The sequence below is a fragment of the Eubalaena glacialis genome, chromosome 2 (assembly GCF_028564815.1).
Source record: "Eubalaena glacialis isolate mEubGla1 chromosome 2, mEubGla1.1.hap2.+ XY, whole genome shotgun sequence".
Taxonomy (NCBI): Eukaryota; Metazoa; Chordata; class Mammalia; order Artiodactyla; family Balaenidae; genus Eubalaena; species Eubalaena glacialis.
In genome coordinates, this window is record NC_083717.1 from 153,858,154 (window position 1) to 153,876,603 (window position 18,450).

General features: G+C 38.3%; 1 protein-coding gene across 1 annotated transcript in view; it reads right to left on the minus strand.

Moving 5' to 3' along the window:
• Positions 1–3,917: 3,917 nt before the first annotated feature.
• CCDC175 (coiled-coil domain containing 175) overlaps positions 3,918–18,450 on the minus strand; it is a 62,913-nt gene continuing 48,380 nt past the window's right edge. Inside the window, exons 14-19 of the mRNA XM_061181482.1 lie at positions 17,784–17,922; positions 13,700–13,779; positions 12,052–12,204; positions 8,749–8,851; positions 5,301–5,344; positions 3,918–4,088 (exon numbers count right to left, since the gene is read on the minus strand). Of these exons, the coding sequence (XP_061037465.1) occupies positions 3,918–4,088; positions 5,301–5,344; positions 8,749–8,851; positions 12,052–12,204; positions 13,700–13,779; positions 17,784–17,922 (690 nt within the window). The remainder of the gene's footprint in view (positions 4,089–5,300; positions 5,345–8,748; positions 8,852–12,051; positions 12,205–13,699; positions 13,780–17,783; positions 17,923–18,450) is intronic.

Below are 18,450 nucleotides of genomic sequence, written 5' to 3' on the forward strand. Positions count from 1 at the left end.
TCAGCTGCTCCTTCAGGAAGACATCCCTATATATTCCCAACACCCCAAAAGATTGAGAGGTGCCTCTTTACCCTCCATAGCCACACACTAGAAGGAATCCACCATATTCTAATCATCTCTTCACTTGTCTGCTTCTCACAGTGTATGATCAGTTTCAGGGACTGGTCTTGTTCGACTCAGTAACTGGGCATGTGCTCTAGTACCGGGCTCAAAGGTATTCAATATGCTAATACAGCTAGTGCAGTGACCCTGAAGGAGAGCACCAGGACCTGCAGGGCCACAGTGACACATTGTGTCCACAAGAGGGCAGGAGAGGGCTGTTAAGCTGGAAGAGATCAAGGGCTTCTCTAGAAGTCCATCAGTAACAGAAGACTTTCAACGTGAAATATCCAAGAGCTGAGAGGTGCCTCAGAGATGTTCAAGTAATTCAAAGGGCCAGGGTGACTATTATCTCCTCAGGAAGGCAGAAGATTTCAGGGATCTCAGTGCCTAATTTGTGTCTGAGGCATTATTTATTATTCCTGTTAGTTAGCATTCATATTTAACCAGGGCAACAGAAGACTGGAAGTTAAATAACATGTAAGAAGCAGAGCTGAGATTTGATCCCAGGTCCACCTTCCTCCAAAGCCCATGTGGTGCCAGTGCTCCAGGAGCAAAAACAAGTGGAGTAAGGGAATCCAGAAATCCTCCCTTACATCTCAGCTCCATCTCCAGTTCTCCAGAGACCTCTCCCGGTTCCTTCACTAGCTCAAGTCTCTCTCCCTCTTAGGTTCTCTCATAGCTCTCATGCCCCACCTGTAAAATTCCTATGACAAGAGGTTTTACATACATTTGCGTAATACTTGGTTCTCCCACTGTCAGGGGTGGGCAAACTACAGGGACAATTCTGCTACAATGGCAGAACTGAGTAGTTGCTACAGAGACCTTATGGGTGACAAAGCCAAAAAATATTATGGCCCTTTAACATTTGCCAGCTTCTGTACTAGACTGTGAATTCCATTTGGGCAGGGATTATATCTGTTTTCATTCACCACTGTAACCCCAGAGCCTAACATGGTACTTGGCACAGACTAGGCATTCAGTAAATACTTGTGGAATTCAGTTTAGTGTTAATAGTGAAACATGGATGAAACCTTAAAAACAGGAGGAATTTCAAGTATCAGTATGCCCAATTAGGAACATTTCAGTGGCTGCAAACAGTACTGACTTTTTAAATTGAAATTCCTCCAATCAGTAATCTATTGACTGAAAATATTTTCAGTAGAAATCTGTGTTTTTTCTTATAAAATTAAGTGATATTCTTTTCATTTCCAACAACAAAAAGAGAATATTTTAATTTTTTCCAGAATTGGTCACTGTGTAACAGAGCATGTTCATCATTGCATGGCCTAGAACAAAGAAGTCATCCCTTCTTCTCTTATTTGTCTCAGCCTATGTGATCCTTAGGGTTTGCCATGTTGCCAAAAAAAATCTCACCCACTCCATGAGTGATCAAAGGAGAAGATGCAATACCCTAGATCAGGGTTTGGCAAACCTTTTCCATAATAGATAATTTAGGTGTGGCGAGCCACATGGTCCCTGTCAGTGTCTGCCGTTGCAGCACAAAAGCAGCCATATGTAACGTGTGACTGTATGAGCATGGCTGGGGTTCAATAAAACTTTATCTACAAATATAGGAATTTGAATTTCATATAATTTCCTGGCACCAGGAAATATTATCCTTTTGATTTTTTCCCAACTATTTGAAAATATAAAAACCATTCTTAGCTCTGAGCCCTATAAAAACAGGAGGGGGCAGCTTTACAAAAAACCCGAACGAAATTTTTGGCCAACCCAATACTTTTCATACTTGCAATATTTCATAATAAATATTAACTGGAACTTGTTCCAGTTGTCTAGAATAAGAATGGTTTAATTAAGAGTCGTATATACTGATTGCCTATCAAATGAACTTAAATTTTAATTAAATGATTGTACCATTTGGATGAAATAAAAATGAATGGCACATGCTGAATTGGCCTATTTTTTATATTTTATTTGGGTTGGTTTTCACTCAGAGCAACTATTACTCTTTTCTGAACATGATACTTTAAGCTGAAAATGGAAGTAAAAATTAAGATCCATGCTGAGACTGAATATACGAACCAACAATGGTCACACCATACACGACAATAGACCCATGCAATGACCATATATGTAATGAGCCCAGAAAAGTCATAACTTGATCAATGACCACCAACTTCCCTCTTTTATGACCCTTCTTCTAACTTGGGACCAACCAGAGAAAAGTCAAGTATGCTTACTAATCAATCACATAGGCTGTCCTCCTTCTAGTCAGCCTGTTACCAGCCTCCCCACGCTAACAACCTCCAATCAGAACACACCTGAAGCCTTCCTTTTTCTTTCCACACTAAACCTCTCTCACTCCCGCACCTGCCTCTGAATCTCTGGCAAAAACAAGTGATGATGACTCTGACTCCCTTGTTCTACCAAGCTTTATGCCTCAGCTTGTTCTCGTTTGGGTGGCCTGCAATTTTTTCCATGCTGCAATCCTCCACTTTCTGTAGGTTATCAATAAGACAGTACTCAAAATACATGAAAAAGGGAATATGGTATTAGTTATTCTGTGGGTTTAGCTTTTCAATATAGTCTATTTTTCTGCTCCAATGCAAAGATTCCATCAGGTTTCAGACAAAACTGGAAGATTTGCTCGTGTGAAAACAGTGCAATTGACACCTAGAGATGATTTAGCTCTTAAAATTCTGCTTGCTCTACAGTTGCTAGGGATGGCCTGACCTAGCAAAGAAAATGCAGAGTTAAGCAAGATTCACCAGGGACCCTTATGCACTAAGACATAATAAGTATCACCAACCTGGAGCAGGACCACCAAGACAGCTTTTAGGTTGATAAGAAGGTTCACCCACAAAATTCCTTATTGGCTGCTAAAACATTATTTCTTTTGTCAAGCAATACCCTCAGAATATTGGTTTTTACCAAATATTGAGATGTTTTTAATTGTACCACTTTCTCTCATTTTACTTTTATTTCATCTTATTTTTAAATTTTCTACAACCCACCTTTAATATTGCTTATCTAATGATGATGCTCTTAAACCTTAATAGCCTCTAATAATAGATCTGTACACTTGCCAGATGATATTATTTTCATTTCACCACTCCCTCTCTCCCCTACGCTCTATTCTCCTTCCTTCTCACCAGCCCCTTCTACCTCCACCATCCCACCTTCCCACCTTCCCAAGGGATTCCAGCCCTGGGACCTCTGGGCTGTACTGTGCGAGGATTCACCTTCACTTCTAGCTGCAGGCCTGATCTGGAAGGAGTTCTGTAGCCCTTGTGTCTAACATGACACTAGAGTAGGGATTGAGGATGAAGGTTGATATTCCTCTGGAGAGCCCGGGTTGCTTGCTCGTGAGTCAATCGTGTTGCATAGGATGTGTTATCATCTCAGAAGCCCCAGAAGGCATCATTAGAAAACAGCAACTATTGCTGTCTTTAATGCTGTTGCTGTTTTTAATGTTAAACTCAGCTCAGGAAGAAAAGGGAAAATGATGTTCAATATCTTCTGTTTAAGAAGATAAGGAAGTATGTAAAAGAGTTTTAAAAGATTTTGGGAGGAAAATGTTTTAAAAAGTCAGAAAGAAGTTGAGATTCAGTTATTTAGGAGATTCACTCAGATGGAAGGGAGACTTGCCCAACACTGCTGCATTACCATATTCAACCCCACAAATGAGAATCAACATTCATTGAACATATGTGACATTATTGAGAATGGATTATTGGGGATAACTAAATTATTGGTTGGCATTCTTTTTTTTTTTTTTTTTTTTTGCTATTTTAGATGTCACCAGCTACAGTAAAATAGCAGAAAGGTCTTTGTTACCCAAAGCTCTTGAGGTGTTACTTACTGAGAAGGTCTGTCTGCGATTCCTGTTCCATAAGAAAATGCATCTCTTCAATGTCCTCTTGAAGCCAAATACTGATTTGCTCAATTTTTTCATCTCTTTCATACAGCTTCTCTATCAGATTTTTTATTTCTTGCAAGGTCTCATTACCACTCTCTACCAATTCCTTTAAAAAGTAGCATTTGGGGGTATGTGAATATAAATTGCAACAAAATAAATAAAAACATATTTTGTATGAGTGAGTCATGTACAAGACAAAAATACATAGGCAAAATTGGTACTAGTCATGTAAAATAAGTGTCTGTAGACAGCAAATTCACAAGGTTTTGTAAAGGATCTCAGAAAAGTGGATTAGCAAATGACAAGATTTAATGGAATACTCACTGAACTCCAAATTTTAACTGGGTAGGATAGTGGTGGTGGTATAAAAAAGCCAGCCCATCTTAAGAGCGGCACAGAATTGCAGAGGAGATTCAGCATGGCTTAAAGCTTAAGAGAAAGAACTTTGGAATCAGTCTGGATCTGAGCTTTAAATCCCCATAAGTTCACCAACTGTTTGGTCTTAGGCAAGTCACTTAAACTCTCTGAGCCTCAGTAGCTTCATCTAAAAATGGCACTACTAACACTTCCCTTATCCACTGTTTTAAGGGTTAAACAAGGATCACATGTAAACTTTAAATACTTAGAAAGTAGCAGAACCAGGATTTTAAACTACAGCCTACCTCCCTCTAAAGGGGGGAGGGTTGGAGATGGTGAATGGCTGGTAAAACATGGAGGAGAGATGGAGTTCAGAATTGACAACTTTGTCCTAAAATGATCTGTGCTCAGTTTGTGCTTGAAAAAAAAAAAGACAACAGGCCCAAAATGGAGTCACTTACACTAAACCCCATGTCACCAAACTGTGAGACTTAATTACAGTTTCAGCTCTCTCAGAAATGGAATCTTAAACCAGTCAATCAGGAATCTACCTGATCAGTACTAGTCAGGTAATTTGCCTAGTAGACCCCTGCCATCCCTGAGAGGAAAGTGACCTTGCAACAGCCAACCTGCCTTTTTTGCCTGGAATAACTTCCTTGTTCCTGCTCCCTTCTGACAGTAAAAGTCTTTCATTTGTACAGCTCCTCAGAGCTCCTTCCCGTCTGCTAGCTTAAATGATGCCTGATTCATAAAGTGTTGAATAAAGCCAATAAGATCTTTAAAATTTACTCAGTTGAAATTTGTTTTTTAACAGCGCAAAGGATACATTTTACGATATGATGATCACACCAGCTCTGTCACTCCCCGCAAATCCTGACCTCTTTCCTTATACACACACTTATTAGGTAGGTGAATATCTTAGAAATATGATACTTATGGAGGCAACACAAAAAAAGCTCACCTTAAGTGTAGTCCAAAATTCAGTCCACAAATCCGAATATTGTGCTAAATTAAAGATTTTTAAAATGCAAAAGTTACTGAAATAATTTGAACGTTTTAATTCAAGTAACGTTATTCGTTTTTCAAAAATTATTTTTATCTAAAAATTCCTACTTCCAAAATGTCAGAACAACACTTGCCTTCCCACTTTAAACAAGGAGAAAATGGGACTAAATGTATAAAACAAGTATATTTGTTTCAACATCCAGTTTTCAGATACTGGAGAGTGCGCAGCACAAAACTGTGACACCTGAAAGAAGGGAGAGAAATGTGAGCCCTATGATCACTGGGCTCTCTGCCGGGGGTGTGAGCAGAGCAAGGCAGTCTCACACAGATACAGAAATCTGCTCAAAGATTAGCAAATCAAATCCAGCAATATATGAAAACAATAATAGCTTTTGAACAAGTGGGTTTTATCCCTGGAGGGGAAGATTGGTTTGACATTCCAAAATCAATCAATGCAATTTCCCATACTAACATCGTAAAGGAGAAATACCACCTGAGCATCTCGGTAGCTGCTTGAGTCACTGAGGTCATTCACACAGGCACTGCATGCCTACGTGACTGACCCCCTCCAATAAATACGCTGGACATCCAAGCCCCTGTGAGCTCCCCTGCCTAGCACCACCTTGCATGTGTCACACGTCATTGTTGGGGGAATTAAGTGCATCTTTGCAACTCCACTGGGAGAGGATGCCTGCAAGCTTGCACCTGGTTTCCTCCAAGCCCTTTTGCCCTTTGCTGATTTTACTCAGTACCCTTCACTGTAATAGACAATAACCATAAGGTATAACAACTTCTGAGTCCTGTGAATCCTTCCAGCTAATCATCAAGAATGGGGACGGTCTTGAGGACCTCTAAAACAATACAAAGAGCTGCAAAATCTTGCTGAGAAAAATTAAAGAAGTTCTAAATAAATGGAAATATATACTGTGTTCTTGGATTGGAAGTCTTCATTTTGTTAAGATGTCAATTCTCCCCAAATTGATTTACAGATTCAACACAAACCCAATTAAGATCCCAGCAGGGGTATGTGTGTGTGGTGTGTATAGATTAATAAGCTGATTCTAAAACTTATATGGAAATCAAAAGATCTAAAATAGCCAAAATAATTCTAACAGAGAAGCACAAATGTGGAGAACTTGCATTACATGATTTCCAGACTGAATATGAAGCTATAGTAATCAGGACAGTGCAACACTGGTGTAAAGTTAGATATTTAGAATAAAGGAACAGACTCATAAACTGATTTTTTGAAAACGTCGTTTAAGTAATACAGTACTAAAAGGAGAGTCTTTTCAAAAATTGTGCTGACACAACTGAATATGCATAAGAGAAAACCATGACATTTCAACCCTTACCTCATGCCATACGAAAAAGTTAACTTGAATCAGGGATCTAGACATAAAAGCTAAACTAAAAACTCATAGAGATAACATAGGAAAAAATCTTTGAGAACTTGGCTTAGGCAAAAATGTATTAGACAGGACACAGAAAATACTAACCCTAAAAGGCAAACTAGATAAAGCAGTCTTTGTTCAAAAGAAATTTTTTAACTTCTTTTCTAAGACACCATTAAGAAAATGAAAAGTCAAGCCTCAGACTGAAAAAGGACTCATTTCCAGACTGTATAACGATTTTAACTCAATAAGAAACACAAAGAGGGACTTCCCTGGTGGTGCAGTGGTTAAGAATCCGCCTGTCAATGCAGGGGACACGGGTTCGAGCCCTGGTCTGGGAAGATTCCACATGCCGTGGAGCAACTAAGCCCGTGCGCCACAACTACTGAGCCTGCGCTCTAGAGCCCACGAGCCACAACTACTGAGCCCACGTGCCACAACTACTGAAGCCCACGTGCCTAGAGCCTCTGCTCCGCAACAAGAGAAGCCACTGCAATGAGAAGCCCGCGCACCGCAACGAAGGGTAGCCCCCGCTCACTGCAACTAGAGAAAGCCCATGCGCAGCAACGAAGACCCAACGCAGCCAAAAATAAATAAAGACCTTAAAAAAAAAAGAAACACAAAGAACACAAAGCAATGTGCAAAAGATTTGGACAGACATGTGGCAGATTGTATTTTCCAGAGATGGCTCCACAATATATTTCATCTCCCATGCTCTTCCCCCAACATGATGCTGACACTCTTCCCATTAGTAGTGATGTCTCTGTCTCCTCCCCTTTTGCCTGGTGACTGCCTCAACCATTAGGACATTGTGGAAGTGGCACTCTGACTACCAAGGTCAAGTCACAACAATGCCGTGAACTTCCACTTTGTTTTCTTGGGATGCTAACTTTTGGAACACAGCAGGCCAAGCAGCTACATGCATGGAGTGGCCACGTGGAGGTGTTCTGGTTAACAGTCTCCCCTGAATTCATCTGAGAGCCAGCATCGACACCAGAAGTGTGAGTGAGTGGGTCTTCAGATGATTCCAGTCCCCAGCTGCTGAATTACCCCCCAGCCGTCAAGATGCCCCAACCGATGTCATGTAGAACAGACAGGAGTTGCCTCCACTAAGTTCTAACCAAACTGACAATTTGGGAGCAAAGTAATTTGTAACGTCATGCTGTAATAGATAATTTGTTCACGACACTTCACAAAAAATGATATATAAGTGGCCAAAAAGCATATGAAAAGATACTTAACAACCTTAGTCAACAGGAAAACTTAGTCAAGAGGAAATATCATTACATGCCTAGTAAATGGCTAAAATGTTAACAATTTTAAGTGTTTTGACAATTCTAATTGTTGGTGAGGATGTGGAGTATCCCATTGAGAGTGGGATGATAAATTTGTACAACTACTTTGGCAAACTGGCCATTTCTTATAAAGTTAAACCTGTTACACTAATGGTGTAACCCAGCGAGTCCCCTCCTTTGTATTTACCCAAGAGAAATGAAAACAAATATTCTCAAAAACACTTATAAACAAATAGCAACCCCAAACTGGAAACAATCCAAATGTCCTTCATCTAGCGAATGGATAAACAAAATATGGTATATCCATTTAATGGAACACTACTATACAGCTGTAAAAAAGAGCCAACGATGATATATGCAACAACATGGATGGATCTTAAAAAACAGTTTGCTGACTGAAAGGAGCCAGGTACAAAAGAGTGCATTGTCTATCATTCCATTTATATCTAATCCTTGGGGACAGAAGGCACATCAATGGTTTCTAGGGACTGGAGGTAGGGTGGGAAATCAACCACAAAGGGACACAAGGGACGTTTTTCAATGATGAAAATGTTCTATATCTTTCTTGTGGTACTAGTGGTTCTAGTGGTATGTACATTTGTCAAAACACATTGAACTTAAGATGGGTGCATTTTATTATATGCAAACCAGTAAAATTGATTTAAACAAAACTTTACTTTTTATATGTAAAGGTCATTCATGACACATTACTTACTCTGAAGAGCTGTCAGCTGAGATGACAGGTCACTTGAGGTGCACATGAGGTCTTCTCCTCCCTTTTTGTGTTGCTCTGTGCTGTTCTTTATGTATGCAATATACTGGAAATTAAAGGCATGTGCTTGCTTTAAGCCGTTTAGTTATAGAAGGTTAATTACCCGTGCAGTCACTTAGCAAACATTTATTGATTCCTCCTCTGTGAGACCTACCATTCTAGGTGCAAGGGTAACAGTGGTGAACATAGCCCTTGTTAAGCTTACATTCTGGTGAGGGAGGTAAAGGACATTACTTCCTAGTAAGCATTTCAACACCCAAGTAAACATGGTATTCTGAATTTGCCACAAAAATGAATTAAAAGTTATTCTGCCTAAACACACTGTCTTCACAGGAAAAAAAAATGATTTTTTTTTTTGCAAAATATACGTTCAGTACACGTTACAAGGCAGCACTGATGCCTCACTGGAGGCGTTCATAAGACCTCACAGAGATCAAGTCAGGAGAGCCTATGGAATTGCTCACTCTAGTCGGATGTTTCATCGCGTTGGGTGGCAGTGGTAGCTGTGGTTTGGGTGTTAAAGTCATGGCTTTCTGTTCTGACCACCCAATGCTCAGGACCTCTAAAGTCTCTGGGAACTCTGAAAGTATGGGCTTTGGGATATAATGTTGGCACTGGCCCAGTTTCAAGAGAAGAATAGTCAAATACTAGAAACTACTGATAAAAATCTTAGAAATAGTGTCTGGTACCGTAGGAGAAGTAGACATGGAACTGTTCCACAGGACTGTTTATAAGCATGTGTTAGAGGGTCTCTCACGCAGCCTTGATCTTGTGGCAGTCTTTGCATGGCTTGCTGGCAGGTTTTGCAGTAAACCAAAGTGAAAGTCACCTTAAGCCAAGTCCAAGTCATCATTCTTGCTCTCTTTGAACATGGATCACTGTTCGTAGACTTGCCTAGTTCAGCAGGCCTCTCGTAACTCTCCAACTTTCCTCTCTTAGTCCCCCTTTTTGGTCTCCTCTTCTGTTTACTCTTTAAAAGTTGTCTTTCTCCAGAACTCTGTTCACACCTCACTCTTCTCATTCACTATCCCTGAGGAATTTCACCATCTCCCAAGTGTAAATCCTACCTCTGTGCTAATGACACCCTGTCAGACTTTTCCCTGGAGCTCCTCACGTGGTGTGATTAGGTGCTCTTGCTCTGGGTGACTCTGTATATGCGCCCTGGGTAGACTGTCACACTTAACAACCAAATTGTAATTATCCATTTGTATACCCATCTCCCCAGTTAGACTGTGAGCTTCCTAAGGGCTTGGGACAGTGTCTTACTCATATTTGTATTCACTGTGCCTTCCCTAGAGTTTGGGACTCACTGATGCTTAAAATGTTTGTTGAATGAAGGGATGCGATCATTAAAACAAAGAGTGGTAAGTGAATAAGATAAACGCATAGGGTCATCCAGGGGCTAGTAGGTGGACCTTGAATCCAAAAACAGAACTTTTAGAATCAGTCTTTAACGTAGTCAGTCGTCCATTTGCTCACTCACTGCCAAAATAGCAATGAAAATTCCAGTTAGATTAATAAATAATCTACATGATCTTGATAGAAGACAGTCTGGTGGAATATTTCACAGGTGGATGAAATTTCTTACAAGGTTGTATCAAGGGCTAGAAGAATGAAGATGTGTCAGATGTGTGCACGTTCTTGCTGATGGTACCTGGGCTCTGAAGAGCACATCTACCTTTTCAAAGTACATTAGTATCTCTTATGCCATTTTAATTCTACCAAAAAACACATGATATTAGTGGGAAAATTGTTGCCATTTAACCAATGGAAAAAAAAATTGCTCAAAGAGGTAAAGAGATTTTCCCCTTACTTAGAGTCTTACTGCTGTAGGACTGTTTTTATTTTTCCAGTTATTAAAAATTCAAAAAAAACCCAAAGAGACTCAGTTTCCTAATCTATAAAAGGGACATAATGTAATATCCACATATATTATCCAGGTTATTGTGAGCATCGAACGGGACTGAATTCCTCTTACATGTGAGGCATTGTGCAAAACTCTTGAAATACATTGATACAGATCCTGACCTTTGAGATCAATAAGGTTTACCAGAAAAAAATGTTTTTTAAATTGCATTTCTTTTGCACGTTCAGTTTACAAAGAAGTCACCTTCATGCTATGAATTTAGGAGTTATTCCCATTTTAAGGGGAGAAAAATGAAGCTCACAAGTTAAGTGATCTGCCCAAAGTCACACAGGGTTACTAGTGAGTGACAGATTCAAATAAGTAACTCAAGTATAAATAAGTAAAATATAATCATTTGAGATTGAGACCTTAATTTTAGGGGTTGGTTGAACAAATTCCTTTGCTTTAAAAAAAGCTGCAATCAATATGAAACAGACAACCTAACTTCTTAAATGGGCACAAGACCTGGACAGGTTCTTCACAAAGAGGGTATCCAAGTGGCCAACAACCTATGAATAGGTGCTTCATTAATCATCAGGAAAATGCAAATTAAAACCACCAAGGGACACCTCTATACACCCTCCAGAATGATTAAATTGAAAAAGGCCGAGTTTCATAGAGAATGAGGAACAACTGTGCTCTCATACACTACTGGGGGAGTGGCAGTTAGTGCAACGTCTTTGGGAGACTGGCACTGGGCACTAAAGTGGACCATATGCCTCCCTATGGCTCTAGAATTACACTTGAGATGTTTACCCAAAAGAAATATGTAATTTTATTCACTAAAAAATATGTAGTAGAATGTTCATAGCAACACTCTTTGTAATAGTCCAAATTAGAAACTCTCTAAACCCCCATCAACAGTAGACTGTATAAATAAACTGTAGTATAGTCATACAATGGAATACAATACATACATACAATACAGAACTAAGGAATGAATGAATCATACCTTCACTCAGTAATAAGAATGAACCTCAAAAACATAATGTTGGGCAAAAGAGGGCATATTGTATCATTTCATACATATAATCAAAAACAGGCAAAACTCATCTATGGTATTAGAAGTCAGTATAGCATTACCCTTGTTAGGAGGTTAGTGACAGGAAGGCACAATAGAAGATATCTGGATTCTGTTGATGCTTTGTTTCTTGATCTAAGTGTTGGTTACCCAGTGTATTCATTAAGTTGTGCACTTATGATTTGGGCACTTTTCTGTGTGTACTTTAAGTTTCACTTAAAAAGTTTTAAGAGTTATTCTCTCCTTTTCTCTCATAACTAGTGCAGGTGCAGACAATCAACAAAGACCGTTGTGCAAAGTGAAGTGCGCTTGAACTTACCTCTTTTAATCTTTTATTTTCCAGGAGCAAATCATCTGTTTTTAGATCATGTACATAGATTTCATTTTCTAAGTGCTTTAGAACTTCAAAATGAGCTTTGATTTTATGGCTTTCGTGATCTCTTAATTGTTTTAATTCTTGCTTCACTTTATTCTGCTCAAACATAAAACCCACAATTATTGCATAGAGTTCAACTAGCAGGGCCCCAGTGTATTAGTTTGCCTGGACCACATTCAGAGAGGGGTTCTAATTACAACTGACCCTTGAACAATGCAGGGGTGAGGGGCACAAACCCCCTCCACTCAAAAATCTGCGTGTAACTTTACAGTTGGTCCTCTGTATCCCCAGTTTCACATCCGCTAATTGAACCAACCACAGACCGCGTAGTACTGTAGTACTCATTCATTGAAAAAAATCTGCATATAAATAGACCCACAGAATTCAAACCTATGTTGTTAAAGGGTCAACTGTAACTCCTTGACCATCAGCAGAGGTTATGGACACCTTCCCTTGAAAAACTTTATATAAACTCCAAAGCTAATGGACTCCGGGAAACGAGTCTATGGATCCCAAGTTAAGAGCCAAAGTTAAGTTGTTGAGACAATTTCACAAAATAGAATATACTTTGACATATGAACAATTACCTGGCAAAAATGGGGAAGCAGGGAGTGGAATTTATTGAGGCTCTTTCAGTGAGGACTTAATATTTCTCAAAAGAAGAAGAATATTACTTTCTGGATTTTTCAGAGTTCTCTACAGTTTTCTCAACTGAATTCTCTAGGCAGTTTTCTATTATTATACTGCTATAAATCACATTATCTTTGTACATTGTATAATCATCCCTAGCAGCATCTTATAAAGAATATAGAATTATATATATAGTATACTTACTTGTAATTTTCCCCTTCATATGTTTCTATTTCCATAATGCACTGAAAGTTACTTTTGAGATCAGTGACTCTCAAAGAATATGTTTTATTTTTAATTAACCAACTCCACATACATATGTTTATCATTAAGTATTGATTATAAAATTTGAAAAGGTAGTAGCATCTATTCACTTGCTCCCATTTCATTCACCCCCTCCACACCCACAACTTTGGCCCACTTATCCTTGTCTTCATAGGAATTTACCAGAATAACAGATCTGAAAAGAACCTTAGGAAGCATACTCCAATCTCTACCTTTTAAATAAGGAAACTGAATCCTCCCCAGTCATTTTCCAGTTTTTTGTTTTGTTTTGTTTTTTTAAATTTTGGCCACGTGGCATGGCATTTGGGATCTTATTCCCTGACCAGGGATCGAACCTGCACCCCTGGCACTGGAAGGTGAATTCTTAACCACTGGACCACCGGGGAAGTCCCAGGTTACATGTTCATTGCTTCTGAAGTTGCTCTCTCTCTACATACACACACACACACACACACACACACACACACACACACACACGTATATATATGTGTGTATATGTATATATCTATATACATATGTGTATGTTGTGACTAAAAATTTCAAAACATTGATATTAACAGGGTAAGTTTAAAAAATGTGAATTTCTTGAAAACTCTAACGTGCTAGGTAAGTATCACTGTCTGTATATACCAATATTCTAATAAAAGAAAAAAGAATGAATACATTGACTCTTTACCGTGTTGTTAAGGTATGTTAAAAAGTCTCTTGACAATTGAGAAATGTGATCATTCAGTAAATTCTGCTCCTGCTTCTGTGCTATAAAAAAGAGAGAGAGAAAAAAATAACCACCTACAATGTTCTTTAATTAAAAGACAATAATCACAATAAGACATATGCCTGGTTTGAGAAGCCAAACACTATTATAAGGCTTATAACAAAAACTGGAAGTCAGGTGCTCCCCAATGCTGCATCCACCCCTGTGTTTGACTCCTCAGAATCAACCATTTTTAACTCATTTTAACTTTTTCCTCTTACATTTTCTTAAATATTTTTTTTCTTAAAATTTTTTCTTTAAGAAACTTTTTTCTTTATTTTCTTTCTTAACTTCTTCTGCTCGCTTCCTAACATAGTAGAGGAGGACACAGCCCACTTACCCCCATCCCTACACCTCCCGCCCACACCCGCAGCCTCCATGTCCCCTCCCTCAACCTCCTCGTGAAGTTGTGGATTTTGTTTAAATGAATTTTGTTTGGAACATTATGACAATGTAAATATTATTCACTGATGAGACAAACAGTGTAGTATGATTACACTTCCTTTCTTATATAGTTTCTTGTTTTTCCTGGAGGTAAAAATAACCTCACTTTTTAAAAAAATTGCTTAGTTTTCCATGTACATGTCATTAATTCATATCAAAATCTATAACAGAATTGTAAAATCTTTCTGAACATTACTTCCCATGTGGTCAAACACGTTAGGTAATCCATCAGTTCCCTTTCTCTACCCTCTCCCACTACCTTCTGTACATTTTTCTTTAGTCCTGCCGCAAAGCTGACCTCCTGGGACTTCCCTCTGCATCTCTCAGGTTGGACCTCCTGCTTTCTGAATCTCATACCTTCTTCTTTCTCTTGATTTATTTCCTCTGTTTGTTGAAGCAAATTTTATGTAGCTTCCTGAGACAGAGTAAATGAGATCTTGTATATCTAAATATATCTCTATTCTAAATCTATACTTGACTGGTAGTTTGGATGGGTATCTAATGTTGGAAATTATTTTCTCTCAAAATTTTGAGGGCAATGTCTTCTAAATTCTATTATGATATTGATGTTAAGAAGTTTGAGACCATTCTGATACTAATCTTTTGTGTGAGATCTGCTTTTACTCTCTAGAAGCTTTTAGGATCTTCTCTTTTTTTTTTTTCTCCTGAAATCCAACAGTGATGTAGCTTAGTGTCTTTTCTTTCATATATTGTACTGGGGATTGACAGGCCCTTTAAGGCCCTTTCAGGCCCTTTAAAATAGGAAGTTCATATTCTCCAGTTCTGAGAAATATGTTTGTAATATTTCATTGATAACTTTATACTTCCCATTTTTTATCTGGCCTCTTTTTCTGGCCTTCCTGTTAGTCAGATATTTGACACCTCAGAACAGTTTTATAATTTCCTTACCATTTTATCCTGTTATCTCCTTATTTTTTGTTCTATTTTTGGAGAGATTTCCTTAACTTTTCTTATAATCCTCTTACTGAATTTTAAATTTTTAGTTGCTATATTTTTTATTTTTAAGAGCTCTTTTTTGTTCTTTGTTCTTTCTTTTAAGCATCTTGTTCTTTCTTCATAAATGCAATATCTTATTTTATTTCTCTAAGAATGTACTTTAAGATATATTCTCTATACTAGAGAGAACATATATTCTGAACACTATACAGAGAATATATACGTATTATATATAATAATATAGAGAGAATATATACTCCCTGAGAATTTATCTTTAAAAGTATTCTTATGTTATTTGTGTTTATGTTTCCACCAAGTTCTGTTTTTCTATCTGCTTTAGTTTATGTCATTCATGCTGGAGTTTTTCCTGAGATGTCTGGTGATCTTTGACTATCTAATCCTACTTAAGGGTGAGGGACTAAAAGGTTTGGTTCCTGGGTGGACTTCACTGTACAGTGATCAGGAAGTGATCACCCATTTTGTTGGGGGGCTCTCAAATGTTAGATTCTGTGGAGCTCTTTGAAACTGTTCAGTGTCCTTGGGGAAGAATCCAACCATCTTCAGGGTGGGGAAGGGATCACTGAAGAGTTATAACACAACTGGCTGGCAGCCTTCATCAAGCTGAGCAGTGGAAGGGGGTCTCAGAACAGCACATGTCTTCTGCCCTCAGCCATATCTGATATCCTGAAGTTTAGAACCCTCTTGCCCAATTTCTCTTCTGGCATTGTGGAGGAGTAGTCAGTCAGTGGCACAGAAGAGGACATTTGACCTGGGGGTCTAACTGCTCGCTATAAAGACTTTCAGCTAATCTTCAGCCCCATGACTCATCTCAGGCTTCACAGTATCCCTGTCCTCCAATGTCCAAGACTTCCCTGGTCCTGAGGAGAGAACTTCTTGTCCTCATGCTATGCTTCTCTGTGAGCACTTGCTAGTTAAACTTCTTTTTCTGCTAATACCTCTATCCAATTACACCTTCCAACAATTTGCTGTTATTTATTATCTGTTGATGTCTTCTCTGCCAGTCTCTTTGTACTTGTGGGTTTATATCTTTAAATAAATCTTTTGCACATATTTTATGAAGTTTTATTAGGGAGCAAAGATAGATGCATGTGTTTTATCCATCATATTTAATCACAAGTCACAACATTATTCTTTATGTGTACTGAGCCTTTATATTCTACCCTCTGTAAGTCTCACTCCTGGCAGGTGAAGTATATTTTCCTACTCTCTGAAGTACATTGCTCTTATGTCCCCTTTCCTTCTTTTCTCCTGCCTTCCTCTCTTTTCTCTACTTTCTTCAGTATTTTATCCCTTTTCTTTGACTTAAGAGAATCAGTTCTTGCAGTACACTGCAATATACTGCAATATATTTCTTATCTTTATACTCATAGTGTTTCTTATATCCTCCACCCAGTGCAAGAAAGGATGAAGGAAGGGTAGGGGAGTAGAAAATTGGGAACGGAGTACATATATGTTGCAAGTCTTGGTAAAAGTGGTAAAAAAACAAGAAAACCTAACTGAGTTGACTAAATGAAAATGTGGCAAAAGTGGAAAATCAACTGAGGAATGGGAACCAGACCCAGGTACTTTTTCTTATAATATTCTTATATTCTTAAAAATCCACCTTCCTTGAAAATTACCACTATTAACTTTGAATATCTGTTTATTTCACATTTGACCATATTGGGTTTCCATATGACTACCCTGTTTTGACACACTGCTTTAACTCCTATCCCCATATTCATCTTTACCAGCTGGTCAATCCCACCACAGTGCACATTTTTTACTCCCATTCCAGTAAAAAATGTGCAAATTTTCTGTAATTTTGGTCCTGGCCTGATTCCAATGGCACTTCTTCCATCATCTAGAAGATAGAAGTCCTAGAAGTTGTCCTGATTAATAACCTAAATCCTTGGATAATGATCCTTTACTCCCCAAATTCAAAACAAGACTCACACCTCTAGGGATGGATCTGGATCTGTGAAATTTGGGGTTCAGGGTGAGATGACCACATCCAATTTTTGTGGAGAAAATAATTATTTTTTATATTAAACACACACATGGTGTGCCATGTAATAAAACACAAAATATGCATACTTTCAGACACATTTCATCTTCTCTATGAAGCCCCCAGATCTGAGACAAGTTGTTATCTATCCCTGCCTTAGGGGAAGATTAGTGAAAAAAATCTAAGGAGTACATACCTTATAAATGATTAAAGTCATAGCTGGAAAATGATTAAAGTCAAGCTGTAAATTCATGTTAAGAAACAAAAAATTTTCCACATGGCAGGAGATAAAGGAGTTGGTTCTACCTTTACCAAGTACAGAGAGAAACGATAAATATAGTTGCTACTAATTCTTAATTTTAAACAGTTTTAAAAGAGAAAAGGAGAAATTTGACAAGAGTTAACAGTAAGATTGTGGTGCAGAGAAGAGGAAATTAGTAGAAGAGGCAAAAACTAGAGAATAGAGAGTTAAAGGTGATGGGAGAAGTTGGGAGAATTTCACCATTGGCTTGTGATGAATGATCCACTTTGTGTTAGCAGACAACAGTGAAATCCTTACCTGGGCTTGAGTTCAATTACTAAGTGCTTCATATGTACCTTTAAGAATATCAACGAGATTTTCAAATTGTCTGTTTTTGTCCATGTATTCTTCTTCTGCCACCTGAAGCTGTGGAAGACACTCGACTAGTTCACCTTCCTTTTCTTTGTTAATTTGTGTTTCCTCAGCGAATCTTTGCTTTAAAGACAGTAAAGCTGATTGTGAGGTATGATTTTGGAGAATTCACACAGTATTCTAGAGTAGAAGGTAAGTTCTTTGGTGGGGAAAGTTCTGTCTGTCTTGGACTCCTCTTATCCTAAGGTGCATAGAAAGGTATCTGGCACATACTAGATATTTAATAAATATTTGTTGGCTGACTCACTGATTCTCTGGCAATCTATACTGTTAGGAGATTAAATTCACTGGGCTCTCCAAAGATCCTTTCAGTTCTATAGCTGTACTGCTATGGTTCTATTACTGCTACCTAATGTGTACCCCAAAAACATATTTGAGAAACTTTCTCTTGATTGATATCTTATGAAAAAAACAAAACAAAAGCAGGCACAAAATAAAATATACACCAGCTCTAAGAAATGTGGATGTAAGTAAGAAATGGGAAGGGGGTAGAAATAAATGGATATGATACTACAATAAATGGGTTAAAAGTGCCGAAAGCAAAACATGAAAATGCCTGCTTATTTATTCAAACTCAGGTTTTATTTAGTT